The 17,079-nt window shown below is 38.4% G+C and overlaps 1 protein-coding gene across 1 annotated transcript in view; it reads left to right on the forward strand.

Annotated features, from left to right (window-relative positions):
• Nucleotides 1-17,079, forward strand: part of zgc:77151 (uncharacterized protein LOC337153 homolog) — a 53,207-nt gene that overhangs the window by 15,531 nt on the left and 20,597 nt on the right. Inside the window, exons 2-4 of the mRNA XM_028812914.2 lie at nucleotides 8,901-9,161; nucleotides 14,328-14,496; nucleotides 16,721-16,957. Of these exons, the coding sequence (XP_028668747.1) occupies nucleotides 8,901-9,161; nucleotides 14,328-14,496; nucleotides 16,721-16,957 (667 nt within the window). The remainder of the gene's footprint in view (nucleotides 1-8,900; nucleotides 9,162-14,327; nucleotides 14,497-16,720; nucleotides 16,958-17,079) is intronic.

Here is a 17,079-nt window from a genome sequence, read left to right on the forward strand (position 1 = left end):
TTTGTGTGCACTGCCATAGTTACTGTATATTAAAACACTACAAAAGAAACCTTCTGTTAGAAATGATGTTTTGTCGGTTTTGTTCAAAGTCTCTTCTGTGGCTTAAAGTTATTTGGCCCTTTTTTGTAGTTAAAACCACAACAGTATCTAAACAACAACATTTATTTATATAGCACATTTTCATACAAAAAAGTAGCTCAAAGTGCTTTACATAATTAAGAAAAGAAAAATAAAAGACAAAATAAGAAAATAAGACAACATTAGTTAACAAAGAAAAAGAGTAAGGTCCGATGGCCAGGGAGGACAGAAAAAACAAAAAAAAAAAAACTTCAGACGGCTGGAGAAAAAAATAAAATCTGTAGGTGTTCAAGGCCACGAGACCGCCCAGTCCCCTCTGGGCATTCTACCTAACATAAATGAAATAGTTTAATAATAAAGATACTATGCAGTTATTTACATGTCTTATTTCTACAACTAGGGAGTGGCAAGTTAGGTTTGATCCAGTTCAGTTTTTCTTGTCTAATGTGCTTCCATATAAAACTTAAATTGCTACGTACATTTAAAGATATTGTTAAAACACAACATTGCATCCAACAAAATCCAGAAATACCCTGCAATAAAATAAATGTCCATAGAAGTAATGGTTACATATCTATTAACCGTAGTGTAACCTCTGACCTTTTCTAGAAGTGCCACAATGATAATTTTGTTGAACGTCTTGCTAATGGTAAGCATGCAGCCAGTACTGCAGCAAAGCTCTACACATTTAGTGAGACCCGATCAAGCAATGGTCCCAAATTCACACCAGCTAACAAACTGGGAGGACAAGTGGTTTCCTGTGATGGATATTTTTAAATACTTTAAACAGTGAGATAAGAAATTACAAGAACAGCAAAGTATACCAGTACCTCCATTTTGGTAATATGGGCTATGCCATCTTAAACCCAGTTAACATTTTGGACTTTTTATTTATAAAGTGGAGGTTCAGATAAAGGTGAGAATCACGCCATGTGGATGCTCATTTAGTTGTTGGGCACTGTGGAAATGGCAGTGTGCTCCTATGTTAATTGGAGGGGAAAGCTGTGCTACATTGGCACAACATTTTGTGAAGGATAGGTCTATTTTCTTCATAATTAGCATTTTACTTCCTATCTCAACAGCCATGGGTATTTATTAGCATGATGAGTACAGCCAACAGCAGGCATTGTTCTTAAAAATTGATCTAGCAAGATGTGTGTCTGTGCCTCTACACTGAACTGCTTTATGATTGGCGGGTCTGCAGTGGCGTGGGTGTACTCTGGACAACATAATATCGTTCCTCCCCCAAACTATGTGACTCTTCAATTCCACCCAGGGGGGTAAACATTAACATTATTCAGAGTTATTGTCTGTTTTTACCTGCATTTTTATCACTCTTTAATTTAATATTGTTTTTTTATATCAGTATGCTGCTGCTGGAGTATGTGTATTTCCCCTTGGGATTAATAAAGTATCTATCTATCTATAATAATTCACGGGTAGTGCGTTTACATGCACTTCAATAACCCGATTATTCAGTGAAACCTGATTTCTACATTGCCATGTACACCCTTATTCTGATTGGAGAAATCAGGTTATTGTCCTCTGAAAAACTTAATTAACAATGGTAGATTTCTCCGCCAATAACCCAATTATGTGGCCATGTAAACCCTTAACTAGGTTACCGCTGAGGATTTTGAAGTCTCCACATGTTTGTTAACACTCCGTCAGCTTGCACATTTATTTGTTTGGCACATGCTTTCAGTAGCCACTGGCAGAAGCGTCCACAACATACATTTCCAGAAGCAAATGCTTGGATGAATGCATTACTCCTTCTCCTGGTTAACTGTTTTTGTTTTGACTCCTCATTAATTTTTGATGATGAGCTAAATGTACAGTGCTAAAGTCAGCAACACAATCTCAAGAGCAGTAGGGTAACACAAATTTCAGACAGATGTGCATTATGTAGTCTGATTACTTTATAAAGTAACGAGTAACCTAATGCAATACTCATCTTATTGAAGTAAAAATACCTGTGTTGTTATTATTCCAGCACCACTGGCTATAAAGCAAGAACCATTATGTATCAGTATACTGGTGCTTTGCAGGGCTCAATTGCACAACCAAGCAGAAAAAAAGTCTTCGTGCATGCAATCCGCTAACAGAAACCTATAAATAAAGCATCAGTGTGACAAAAGATTTTTGTTAAGTACAAGAAAATGGACATAGGTGTCATGCTTATTTTCAAATTGATGATGGTTGATAACATTTTAACTGTTTTTTTTTTTTTTTTTTTTTTTACACACAGTTTAATAACGTCAGAGCATTTTGCCAAAGGAAAACTCGAGAAGCTTACTCGCACTTGTAAATGCGGATTATTAAGAAACAAGGTTCTGCCTTAAACTGGGTTATTTACAGTATCTTAACCCGATTAAGTGTATGCATGAAAATGTGCTAAATTGCTCCCTACATCAGCACTTTGCCTGGTCTGTCTCATTTCACATTTGATCACCTTATTTTTAATTAACTTACTTACTTATTTATTTCAGTTTAACAAAATCATGAGGACTGATTTAGATCATTTATGTTAGGTAGACGGCGGCGCAGTGGGTAGCACTGCTGCCTCGCAGTTAGGAGACCCGGGTTTGTTTCCCGGTCCTCCCTGCGTGGAGTTTGCATGTTCTCCCCGTGTCTGTGTGGGTTTTCTCCGGGTGCTCCGGTTTCCTCCCACAGTCCAAAGACATGCAGGTTAGGTGCATTGGCGATTCTAAATTGTCCCTAGTGTGTGTGTGTGTGTGTGTGTGTGTGTGTGTGCGCGCGCCCTGCAGTGGGCTGGCACCCTACCTGAGGTTTGTTTCCTGGATGGCATTGGCTCCAGCAGACCCCCCGTGACCCTGTAGTTAGGATATAGTGGGTTGGATAACGGATAGATGGATGTTACATAGAATACCCAGTGAGGGCTGGGTGGTCTTGTGGCCTTGGAATCCCTGTAGATTTTTTTTTCTTCTCCCACCCTTTGGAGTTTTTTTTTGTTTTTTTTTTGTCCTGTTGGCCATTAGACCTTACTTTATTCTTTGTTACTTGGTATTGCCTAATCTTATTTTTATATTTTTCCTTTTTCTTTCTTGTAAAGCACTTTGAGCTACATAATTTGTATGAAAACGTGCTCTGTAAATCTGCAGGCTTAGAGAATACATTAGCAATGAACGGCATAAAGTGTTGAAACAATGTATTTGATTTAAAATCACATCACTTACATTTGTGAAAGGACAAGCCAGAACAACAGGTGTTTTTATTGTGTGGAATAAGTGTGACTCAATGGGTTTGTTATGGATTGGCCTTGTGCACCCTAAGTTTAACACACATGAACACACACACACACACACACATGCACCTTAACTATGGCCACTTCACCAAGGTGCGTTACTTCTTCCTGTGCTGCACACTATTAAATGCGTCCTTTCTCAGCCCATTAACAATGTGTGAAACAAGTGGTATCAGGTTCCTCAGTATTTACTTCATTCGCCTGGGATGTGCAAAGTGTAGTAGTTTTAAAGCAAAGCAAAATTTTTCAAAATACAGTATATGAATAATAGCAAAAAGCAATGAATAATATAGAAATATAAATGAGTAATAGTAAATGATTAACAAAATTTGAATGTAAATCTCTTATGACTGTGCCTGGAATAGCATCTGTGCAAGGGAATGTAGCGTTAGACCTGAGCATAACTTGGGCTGTAAAAACAGTGCTAAAAGCGTTAGTCCTGAGCATTACTCAGGCAACAATCTAGGCACATCATCCACCTTCAACACTACTGTCAAAGCGACGCAGTCAACCCAGCACGACAAAGGTCAATACACCACGTCTTACTGGTCGACATACCACCAACAGAGAAGAAGCAGAATCCAACACATACATGTGCAGTGTGCTGTTCAAAAGCCAATCAGTCTGGAAAGAAAGTCCACAAGGAATCAAGCTAATTGGCTAATAGTTTTAATGATGTAAAGCTTTTCTAAAAAAATCCTTTACCTAGAAGTCAGTTCTTAGTTCCATTGAGACACAGATGTATCCTCTAGCTCATGATTTTAGCCTAAACTGGTCAGTTTGATGCAGAATTCTTAGATGCAATACATGAATAAATCAAGAAATACACTGAGCTGTGCTTAAATGAGTAAAACATTCTGTGAGTACGAATAGCAAAATAAAAGTTTAAGTCCATTACAGGTGATTGTAGATTGCAGCTTGCTTTTAAACATAATGCCTTCAATCTCAAAATGATGATAGAAGACTAAATAACAACAGATTGTGAACCTTCAAACAACACACTCTCCTGTGATTCGAACATGGCATGCTTTGTTGTACACTGCAAACATTTTCAAATGACTAAAACTTTACCCCATTTCACTGTTATTAGGTTGGAAAGAAAATGAGGCATAGAAGTGCAAACATCGCGTCCAACTTTAAGAAAAACAGCTCAAAATGAGGAGACACCCCCAAAACATTTTTTTCACAGACAATAGATTTAATAATAGCCCAATTGTGCGTGAAACTGCCCAATCTGGCAGCTATGCTTGTGGCTTGCTTAACAATATTTCAGAATCATTTGACTTATTTACGACTTGACCTGGACTCGAGATAAATGACTTACAAAGTCTCACGTTACAGCATCTCAATTATTATTTTCCAAATTGCATTCCTTTAACTTAATCTCTGTTAATCTTCACGCAACATACCTGCACAAGTCATGGTAAAGGGCAAAAGGAACAGAGGGATCCACACCCAAGATTATCAATTTTGCATATTCTCCATTACTGTAGACTACACTGCAAAGAATGGATTGGCCCCATGCAAGACCTTTAGGTCACAAATGACCAAAACAACAGCAGATCTTGTCACTTTAAGATTCATAAAGACAGGTACGGTAGATAGAGAGTTGTCCCCAAATTGTACTGTGGTTGATGCTTTACCCCATTTTGCGCTGTTCCTCTCAATCCCTGATCCATACTCTCTCATGGCAATTCGAGTTTCCCACTGCCCACGTGGGGAGTGAGTGCAGTGCACAGCCCACTTGTTTTTCCATCTCTTTTTGCAAGTGAGGACCTTCCCTGCTGCCAAGCTGTGCAAAAGGATACCACAGAAGAGCGCACTGAAGTGTGTGTTTATCACATTAGTATGTGCGTGTGTGTATATGTGTGTGTATATATATATATATATATATATATATATATATATATATATATATATATATATATATATAAAACACTGTGCAAGGCTACTGTTACAGCCATCCTGTCACAGCCCCCTTGTGAGGCTTGCAAACAACATGAATTAGATAATGTTTAATTAAGTGGCTAAGAAATTTTGAAGTTTAATGTAAGCGTTAATATTGCTTTAACTCTATGAATAGTCTAATGTTTTGAGCAACAAGCCAGCTATTTCTCCCTCACTGTTCAAAGTGGCAGTGGGAATACTGGCAGTGCCTCCACAAAGTTACCTTGTGAGCGGGTGTTCAGTCATGGAGGGGTGATAAGGCAGCCACATCATTCAGAAATATGTGAGAATATCCCGTCAGACTTAATATTCTGCAACTGCAGTGCATTGTAAATGATTGGGGATTGTTAAAATATTTTAATTTATAAATATGGAAAATTATGCAAAGAAGTTCATTTTAAAATTAGAGGTGATTATGTAGCCACATTCCTCCAAAGTGACACAGCCAAGTAATTGTAGTGCACTTATGAGGAAGCAGTGGAAAACTGACATACATATGCAAAGTGCTTCAAAGTAAGGCAGGTATTTACACACCTGTCGCTGTTACCTACTTATTAAGAATTGTTTTGTCAAGTAAAGTCTGTTATCAGTTTAGATGTTAGTACAGTATACACCAGACATGATCATAATTTAGATTAACTGCAGATTGTGACCACCAGGGGGTGTCCAAGAGCCTTGAACACCATACACAACTCAGCCAAATGCAATTTTAGGTAAAATGCAAGGTTGTTTAATATACAATAATTCCCTTATGGGGGTTAAATCAATGCAGCACAATAATACCACACTCAACTGGTCACCTTCTGTCTCCTTCCTCCATCCCTTCATGAATCCTGCCCACCGTCTCCAGACTCTGATTCCTTGGTGCAGATGTGGTGGCATCTTTTATGCCCCAGGGTCAAAGCACCACACAATTGGAAGCACTACAGGGCCACGAGGAAATCCCCCAAAGTAAAGACCGCGTTCCCCTGCAGTACCTCCTGGTGGCACTCAAGCAACCCAACAGGGCTGCAACTCAGGAATATAGCTCCCAATATGCCCTGCAGGGTTACAAATGAGAGTTCCACCAGAGGGATGCTGCCAGACATGGTTCCTGGAATCAGCGTCCCACTGTCCTTCTATTGTGGCCTCCCAACCGAGTAAGCTACTTGCACCAAACCTGGCTGGGATTCCTGTCCTTTTGTTACGGCGTCTTGGTCGGGTAGGGAATTAACTTTGATCCTCATTGAGATGCACTTTTTCTTTTCTTTTTTTTATTCAGGTCTTCTCAACTATGAGTCAACTTGCTTGATTCAATCCAGTGACATCACTTGACTTGCTTGAATGTCATGTTTGTAACTTACAACTTGACTTGAAACTTGAAGGTCAGAATTTGAAGCTGACTTGAGACTTACAGTCATGACCGAAATTATCGGCACCCCTGGAATTTTCCTTGAAGATGCACCATTTCTCCCAGAAAATTGTTGCAATTACAAATGTTTTGGTATACACATTTATTTCCTTTATGTGCATTGGAACAACACAAAAAAACAGAAAAAAAAAGCCAAATCTGACATCATTTCACACACAACTCAAAAACCGGGCTGGACAAAATTATTGGCACCCTGTACTTAATATTTGGTTGCACGCCCTTTGGAAAAAATAACTGAAATCAAGCGCTTCCTATAACCATCAACAAGCTTGTTACACCTCTCAACTGGAATTTCCGACCACTCTTCTTTTGCAAACTGCTCAAGGTTTCTCAGATTTGAAGGGCGCCTTCTCCCAACAGCAATTTTGAGATCTCTCCATAAGTGTTCATTTGGATTGAGATCCGGACTCATTGCTGGCCACTTCAGAACTCTCCAGCGCTTTGTCTTCAACCATTTCTGAGTGCTTTTAGAGGTATGTTTGGGGTCATTGTCCTGCTGGAACACCCATGACCTCTGATGCAGACCCAGCTTTCTGACACTGGGCCCTACATTACGCCCCAATATCTTTTGGTAGTCTTTAGATTTCATGATGCCTTGCACACAGTCAAGGCATCCAGTGCTAGAGGCAGCAAAACATCCCCAAAACATCTTAGAACCTCCACCATGTTTGACTGTAGGTACTGTGTTCTTTTCTTCGTAGGCCTCATTCCGTTTTCTGTAAACAGAATGATGAGCTTTACCAAAAAGCTCTACCTTGGTCTCATCTGTCCACAAGATGTTCACCCAGAAGGATTTTGGCTTCCTCAAGTACATTTTGGCAAACTCCAATCTGGCTTTTTTATGTTTCTGTGTCAGCAGTGGGATCCTCCTGGCTCTCCTGCCATAGCGTTTCATTTCGTTCAGATGTCGACGGATAGTTCAAGCTGACACTGTTGCACCCTGAGTCTGCAGAACAGCTTGAGTATGTTTTGAAGTTGATTGGGGTTGTTTATCCACCATTTGGACTATCCTTCGTTGCAGTCTTTTATCAATTGTTCTCTTCCGTCCACGTCCAGGGAGATTAGCTACAGTGCCATGTGTTGTGAACTTCTTGATTATGTTGCGCACAGTGGACAAAGGAACATGAAGATCTCTGGAGATGGACTTGTAGCCTTGAGGTTGTTGATATTTTTCCACAATTTTTGTTCTCAAGTCCTCAGACAATTCTCTGCTCTTCTTTCTGTTCTCCATGCTTAGTGTGGCACACTCAGACACCCAACAGAAAGGTTGAGTCAACTTTTCTCCATTTTAACTGGCTTCAGGCGTGATTGCTATATTGCCAGCACCTGCTTCTTGCCACAGGTGAGTTCAGACGAGCATCATATGCTTGAAATAAAACGATTCACCCACAATTTTGAAAGGGTGCCAATAATTTTGTCCGGCCCATTTTTGGAGTTCTGTGTGACATGATGTCAGATTTGGCTTTTTTTTCTCTGTTTTTTGTGTTGTTGCAATGCACATAAAGGAAATAAACTTGTGTATATGCAAAAACATTTGTAATTGCAATAATTTTCTGGGAGAAATGGTGCATTTTCTGGGAAAATCCCAGGGGTGCCGATAATTTCGCCCATGACTATATATGGAAGACTTAGAATGTTGAATTTGTTTGACAGTTTATTTGCCATAAGACTTGTATTACCTGACTGATAAAGCAGAACATCTCCCATCCTGATGTAAACGTAACATTCTCAAACCTGCTTAATACAAGTTCACAGCTTCAAGAGGGCCAGACCTGAATTTGTTGGTTTTCTATTAGTGTTTTGCTGTTAAGAGGGAAAAATACTTTTTTTGCATCTCTCATTGGTGATATTCTCTTCTTATCCAATAGCAGTTTGATTTTCCCATTGCAAGAGTTATTTTGCTCACTTTTAAAAAAATATTGGCAAAATAATTTCACAATACAAATACATCTAATTTCACAATTTTTGTAGTTGGCTTTGGTTGTAAAGTATGTGGAAACATTTTCTGTTTTGTGGGTGGTATTTAGGTTTCAGTTTCCTCTTTAAATATTCATAGGAATTCATAAAAAATAATAGCTGCTTTGTAATTCATTTTTAATGAATAAGTCATGGTTGCCAGTAACACTGGCTGGAAAAAGCAAATCTGAAATTAAATGGAAATTGCATGTGGTCTCAACTTTGCTTTTCCTTTCTCCTCAGTGGTTGGGAGCTCCGTGCTGCCTGCGTGGGTCCTTTGCTTTCTACAAGGGCTTCAGTTGTCCGAGAGATGCTTTGAAGGAGCCTGAAACCTGGAAAGTTGGAGAGTTCTACTTTGTACGCTGTAGTCCCAAGGAGCCGGTCTGTATTGCGGAGATTGCCTTGCTCTGGGAGGACCAGGAGCAGCACTATCCGCTGGCCAGCTGCAGGCTCTACTTCCTTCCCGAGGACACGCCGAAAGGGAGAAGTCGTGAGCATGGAGAGGTGAGAAAAAGGGAATGTTGTTGAAGAAAAACAAAATGTTAGTGCTTTATTTATAAATGGTCTCTTTGACGATTTAAAGGATGGTGTCTCCTCATCTGCTTCCTTTTATATGTTTACCCCTGGTTGTCTAGCGAGTGGCAGGAACTAAACCTGCTGGTAACTCCAGCCATCTTTAAAGCACACTCATGTACACACCTATGTCATCTCACACCTGGTCAGTTTAGTTACTTTCGCTACTTGGGAGACAACAGGGAACAACCACAGAGTTAATAATCTACTTTTAGTTTTAATAGGCGGTTTTGATTGTGTATATGCAATTGAATTACTTTCAATTATATAATACTAATAGTACTTCTTACATTTACATTGGCTTTTAAAGTTTTTATAAATGAACGCAAAAGTTTGACGTATTGCAAAGGAAAATATAACAACAGACATGCAGTTCATACTCGTATTTGATATGCACCGCAGAAAGTATGCATTTCAGGCTGCTCATACAAAGGCCTTAGAGAACTAATAATGTAAGAAATTTGAGGTTTTGTGAAGCCATGCTTGATTGATATCTTTGTATTATACAGTGCACAGTACAGTAATATGTGCAGTATGTTTATGTTCAAAATATACATGTAAAAAAGTATTTGCACATACTGTAGTGACACACTGGTTTATTGGCAAAAGATCAGAACCAGTTGGTTTATGCACAAAAGTAATAGAACTTAGCAATTGCAAGCTGATTTAGTGATTTTGGGGTACTGCAGTTCCAGGGCTCGGCTTCAGTCAGTTAAGGCACATTTTAAAATGTCTGCAGTGTACTTGAAACGTCTTCAGTGTTCTAGTACATGGGAGTCCGCAGGTGTCATTCCTTTACATCTGTGGCCTGTAAACACAGTATGAATGATTTCACAGTTTGCGATTTACTTTTGATTTTATTATAAATGTTGCAACCTTTTTCTCCCTCAGTGTATATGAATGGTAAGTTCAAAATGTAATTCTGTCTCACAGTTACAAATTTATTGAGTACAGAAATGATGGCCCAAGTCATTTTTAAATTCAGGATTTGTACGCCGGTATAAGAGATGGCAAAGTCTGATCACTCACGTAAGAAACCTTGAAAAGAGCAAATCAAAGGCTTTTAACAGGAGTTCAGAACTGCAGAATTCATGTAAAACCGACCAGCTTGTTTATACACAGGAATCTTCAAAATTGGGACAAATGGGGGAAAGAAAATAAGAGGGTCAAATAAGACTGATCTGTTAAATATTACTCTTTAGTAATATATTTCTTAACAAGCTAATTATTCAAATATAAATCAAACAATAGCAAATATACGAGGGGCGTTTAAAAAAGTTCCACACTTTTTTTTTTAAACTCTGTTTATTAAGAATTTCAAAAAACAATGATATCATTTTTCTTCATAGTCACCTTCGTTTGCGATGCAATTTTCCCAGCCTCGTACCAACTTTTTAATGCCCAATTACTACTCCTCCCGCCTTCACCGTTTCCAACGAAAATATAAAAGTGCGGAAACTATTTGAACATCCCTCATAACAAACTTAACCAATTGGTTCACTGACAAACCAGACTTGAAAAACATGTTGTTATAAAAACCTTTGAAGAGTAAGTTTAAATGGAAATATCAGGGATTGGCTTGGAATTCAGTAATTCAGCAGTGCAAATATAATAATCATTTTTGAATGTCTATATTTAGGATGTATTTCAAGCAGTATGTTTTCAGTTACTGGACGGAGTTTCAGAATAAATTTAGAATTGTGCACATGCTAAGATAACTTGGGTAGTTCATGACATGTCATTCCTTAGAAACCCAATGCTAAAATTCCCCCACAATTATAAACCTATTCAATGTGAAAAAGAAACTTGTACATGTGGACATACTGTAATTTTGCTGAAGTATGTGATTAGTTAAATAAAGTGTAAACTGGGATTTCAACAATCTGGCTGCATTATTACGCAAACATAAAGCATAAGATTTCTCAACATGGTGATGAGTTTAACTTCATTTTTTTTTTTTTGCTTATTACTTGTCCTCAACATGGTGATGAGTTTAACTTCATTTTTTTTTTTTTGCTTATTACTTGTCAAGAATGTGCTTTGAAAACTTCAAATGATGGTTTGCAACATGAAGACAAAATGAGGCGTACCTACCACTACTTCATATTTATAAAAATGTAGCATGACAAGGCTGAAAAAGATTTCAAACAAGTTCAAATTATTAGGCCTCCTGTTGTTTGTACACTTAAATTATTACATCAGTTCCTGGTTGTTCATTTTTTTTGTTTTTGTTTTTGTTCAAAGTGATTTTTTTTTTTTGTAATTACATTTACCCTGAAATGGAGTCAATCTAGTGGTTGTTAGCAAAGCGTAGCCCACTGTTCTGTTGGAAGTATTTTGTAAAGTCATTTCTCTTTATGTTGCAGTTTAGGTTAAAATTAAAGTGTGTCATTCTCGGAGAGCTTTTTGGTTGCTAGTCTGTGAAATATGATAATGTACTATTGTTTTCCTTTCTCTAAGGGGATAGAACTTAAAAGATTGAGCTGGTTTGACTGATTAAATTTTTGTGGGGGTGTAATATGTTCAGCACTTGGTGTAATGTTACATCTTCAAAGATGTTCCACATGTTTCATGTCTTTTTGGGTAACTTTCCAGCACATAGTGAAGAAAGAAAAATCTTAAAATAGCTGACTGTTTTGTGCATGTAGATGTTGACTCTAAATTGGCCCAGTATGAGCGAGTGCGGTTCCCTCCTTAGCCAAGTGTACAATTAAACTGAATTTCTGCAGTTAATAAGTAATTGCATGTTTAGAACAGATACCTATATGGTGGGAAAAGGCATCTATAAACTATTTAGTTGTAGCTAATGTACTTTTATAGAATTTTTCTCAATTTGTTTAAGTCTTCTCAAAAAGCAAACCATTTTGTTCACTGATGTAGTGCAACTTGCTAAACACACACAAGCTCATTAGGTGCGCTTTTACTCGTTTGGTTTCAAGTGGAACAATACCTGCTCATGTCACAATAAGGACACATTTAGCCTTTTTCTTGTGCCTCACATATCGCCTCAGATGTCACCAGAATCAAGGGAAAGAGCCATTAACACGATGGAGACAGGCATTTCACGTACCTTTGTTAACAGACAGTATGTTTAAAACCACTCCACTATGTCCAGACTTTCAGGACTTATGACCATCTAAAATCTAAGAGTGGGACTGACACATCAAAGAAAGAAATGTTTGAGATGTGCCACCTGGACAGATTCTGAAATTTACCAGCAGAGACAACGCCTGTGTCAGTGAGAGGAAAGTGAGGGACAGGCTTGCTGCTATTTAGTCTTACAGCAGAGGTTTTTAAGTTGGGGGACCCCATGGCTGCCAGTTTTTGTTTGATGAGCTAACTTGCACATGATTAGCACCATTTTAGAGCAACATGACCTGTCAGAGGCCCTGTGCTCTGCTGGACAATGCCATTCTATATTCGTACAGCTGCTGTTGTGCAGCTGCTGCCTTAGCTTTCCTTCTCTCTCTCTATGGCTTTAACATAACAGGGCACATTTGGAAATCCCTCAATCACAGAATCCAGAGATGTGACCATCTGCCTGCCAGTGTCCAGCAGCTTCTCAGGCCCTTCTGCAAGAATGGGATAACGTCTCACTGCTACAGGTTCAGAAGCTTATCAGCTTTGTGAACCAGAGGTGTCAAGAAGTGATGACTTAAAGAGACAGTCATGCAGGATGCTGAAGGACTGCAAAATGACTGTTATTAATGTTTACAGATACTGTTTTTACATTATTGTACTGTTTTGTTTTACTTTTGGTTTCATTTGTTTACTGTTACTTCAGAAAGGAAGGTTGAAATTTCAGCCTGGCATCAAGTTTTGTGTTTCTTTTTCCCCTCACTATACATTTACTTTGTGAAGGAGAAACAGATGCATCCCTGGCTCCCTTTGTGCATTTGGCTGATGCAGAATGTGTACCCTTGACAAGTTTGTATTTATGAATATGAGTACAGTAACGTCAACTCCCAACTGCTGTGTGCATCCATGTCATTGGTAATGTGATGTAATTGAAAACTACTGTACATTCACAGTGTGTTATTCTTTTCCTTATGCTCTATGAATTGAAAGTTAATAAATATCTATTTACATCTTGCAGTAATCTCATGTATAGCAAGACAGCCAGTCTAAGGGCAACCCTGGCTTCACAGGCAGTGTACTTGATAGCAGAATAGCATCCCAGGTAGGAAGCAGACAGCAGCACAGCTCTTATCTGTATTGGGTGGGCAATAAAGAAAACACTAAACACTTGAAGACATTTCTGTTTTCCACAATACTTGACCTACTTTACTCTGTTTTTCACCTGCATTATTATCATTCTTTAATTTAATATTATTTATTGTATCAGTATGCTGCTGCTGAAGAATGTGAATTTCCCATTGGGATTAATAAAGTTACCTACCTACCTACCTACCTACCTACCTACCTACCTATCAATATAAATAAAATTTATTATTATTATTATTATTATCTAGTATTCCAGTATTGGCTGACGAATTTCTGAGATGGTTATGCTGCTAACATTTGAGTAATGGCTTGTATTCATTGTGACAGCCAACGATGTACACAGGCAGGAGCTTTGTGCCGCTGCCACATTTGTGCATTAGAACAAAATATTTGTAATTGTTGACAAAATTGTACATTGCCTGCGTGAAGTTAATTTTAATTGTCAAGATGATGTCACCTTGGTCATTTGACATAGATTAACTCGCCTTACACTACTGACCATAAAGTAGCTCCTTGTTAAATCCATTTTCACTGTGAAAAGCAAAAGGAGGCAAAGCAGTCATTCAAATACTAATAGCAGCAACAGACTTTTTACTCAGCAAAAAGCAGTGTGTGTGTGTCATCTCCAGGCCCAGCAGCTTTATAGAAAGAAAGGTAGGTGTGTTTGTTTATTCACAGAAAAAGGTATAAAAATTAAACAGTTATAACTGATTTAGACATCAACCTGGTTTATGCAGATTGTTTTCTGGAATAATTCAGTTTAAATTATAATATGGCAAATAGAATCATCTTCCTGTTTTTTCATTCAGATGCAAATTAGTTATATAAAATATTCTGACTTTTTGCTTTGTGTGTAATTTTTATTTAAACCAGGATGAGGTTTTGGCAGCTTCAAAAAAGATTGTAGTTCGGGTTGAGGACTTAGTGAAATGGTCCTGTTCTGAACCGGACACCTTTAAGAAAGAAAAAACAGCAAACTCTGTGGAAAAGCAGCTAATTGAAGAAACAAAAAGACAACAGGAAACGCTGGACCAAAACCAAGGTACAAATGTATTAGTTCGCAAAGATTCATTAGTGCTCTGCAGCTTGTTTGCTAAGCGGTACACAATGTGATGTACTAATGCCAGCAAGGTCTGCATTAAATACTGCTGTGCATGTAAAATATAATATTTTTCTTGTTACGTAAATGGTTAATAAACTTTTTATTGACTAGAAATCCATTACTGAATCACACTATGTACAAATATGTGTGTGTCTGTGTATTCGATAGATATTTGAGTTATCAAATAATATTTAAATATTTATATATATACGAATATAAAATAATAGTTATGTGTGCAAATATATGTGTGCCAATTTACCGCCTACCATGTTTAGCCAATTCATACTTATGGCTGAAGGCCGTAAGAAAACAGTAGGGTAGAAATTGTTCAAACCAGCAGCAGTAATAAATCTTTCGTCATTATTATTATTTCACAGGGTCTCATATGTTTTTGGACTGTTACAGGACCATTTAAGGTTTGTTTTCATTGGTGCTGCTCCATGTGGCTAATCATTGTGCATTTAGCCCGCACTGCCTTCCTTCCTTGTTTCTCAACTTTTCTGGTCCTGTGGCCCAGTTTTGCCTTTTTAAGTTGATTGATGACCAACTAGCATGGTGAAATGAGTATGATTGGGGGGTCTCCCTTGGTGAAACGAGGAAACATATAGCGCATAACTTTCGATTGCTCATACCACTCATTTGCAACCCACCTTGACCCACTCACCAACCAAAAATGGCAACCCGCGACCCACTGGTGGTGTGACCCAGTGGTTGAGAAACACTGCCTTAAACAGACCTGGCATGTGAATGCCAAGATTTGAAGATCCGTTTGTACTATTCCTTACTGTGACCCACAGAGCTTCAATTGCAGTGTCCAGTGCACTTTGTTACTGACATATGGCCAATTTGAAATACAGCCTAACAGCTGGTCATTTTTTTTATAATGTCCATGGGGGAAAGAAATCTCCTGTTAATCGTGTTGCATAATCCATGTGTTATTTACCCTGTCATATGCTCAAAACATGCAAGAAGCCAAGCCCAGCGTGCCGAGTCTTTTCTCTTAGTGGGCCATGCCTTGTGTACCACCCGGTAGTGGCGCAAATGTGGCATTCTAACTACATATTGAAACAGTCTGTAAACAAAGTGGTTCTACCGTAAGGTCTTCCCATGTTGCTTTGTTCTTCGCCCTATCATGGAGAGCAAGCCTAAACCTGCACGGGATCCTCATTTTAGCAGCTTGTACTTGCAGCCACATTCTTTAGGTCACTACTGAGAGCTTGTGACCATCAATAAGGATGGAAATGTAGAGTGTTACCTATGTTATATTTATCTAATGGAAGGGGGCGGATGAAGAGCAATCCGTTAATGTCTAACGTGATCTGAGTGGAGCCTCTGCCATTGTGAAAGACGTCTCTCACCAGTGACCTCCTGCCGTCAAATAGAAGATACCACAGCATTAGAAACCGCACAGCTGAGTCCTATAACCACTTCTTTCTCCAGGCTGTCAGACTTTTGTACTCCTGTATGTCACCCAGTACCATATCCCTTTGTCACTTTGCACTGTGCACTTTAATATGGATATTGAGCATTGTTCAAGCTTTACGGTCCTGCATCTTTTGTCTTGTTGTATTGTTGTTCTGGTTTTGGTAATGTTATGGTATATGTTAAATGTATATTGTTGCCTGCGCACTGGGGACTGTAAGGAACAAAATTTCATGCAATCATATACTATTCATGTGAGTGAATGGCATTTAAATGAAGTTGAGTTGAAAATTGAATTGAGTTGATCTCAGATAAATCAACATTTTTGGAGCAGTAATTCTAGATCTAGGAGTGGAGTTCACTGGGTAGCACCTGGTCGGCAGGTGTCCAACATAACATTAGTCAAAAAGAACTCACGAAGCCATTGTATGCACTTACCATCGACAGTGTGAAGGATGTGGGTCAGGTGCAGTGCCAGTCAGCCAGCAGGCGAGAGTGGAACAGATCCTGGCATATTTGTGTAAATGTTAATAACACAATCAGTTTTTACTAATCCTGAGAAGATATTCCTTGTTTATGAGAGAAAATGGACAAAATTAATATACAATTAACTGTTGAAGTTTATGAAGAAAAAGATATTTTTAGTTGCTATAAAATAAGTTGAAATAGTTTTAATTTGTTTAATGTTTATGCCAGTGATCTTTTCTTTCCACTGCTAAAACACTGTGCCTTTTGCATACAGGTCTGGACCCACAGGATCATCTAAGTGTGAAAGTCCTGAGTTATCCTCAATACTGTCGCTTTCGTTCGCTGAAGAAACGGCTACAAAATGTTGCACATTTCCCAGACCTCAGGGACCCAAAACTGTTAGCTCTAGGTGGACTTCGTGTGCCTAATCAAAATACAAGAATCCTTTACTGTAGAGATACGTTTAATCACCCAACACTGGAAAGCAACGCTAGTATCTGGACTGAGTTTGGTAGGTTAGCCACTAAATATATTTCTCTAATAAATTGTCTTGTATGGATCTCGTAATTCATCACATGCCAATTAGAGTTGTGCTTTTAAGGTGTTTAATGATGTTTAAAAAATTTGCATCTG

This window comes from Erpetoichthys calabaricus, chromosome 11 (genome assembly GCF_900747795.2).
Source record: "Erpetoichthys calabaricus chromosome 11, fErpCal1.3, whole genome shotgun sequence".
NCBI classification, from domain to species: domain Eukaryota; kingdom Metazoa; phylum Chordata; class Cladistia; order Polypteriformes; family Polypteridae; genus Erpetoichthys; species Erpetoichthys calabaricus.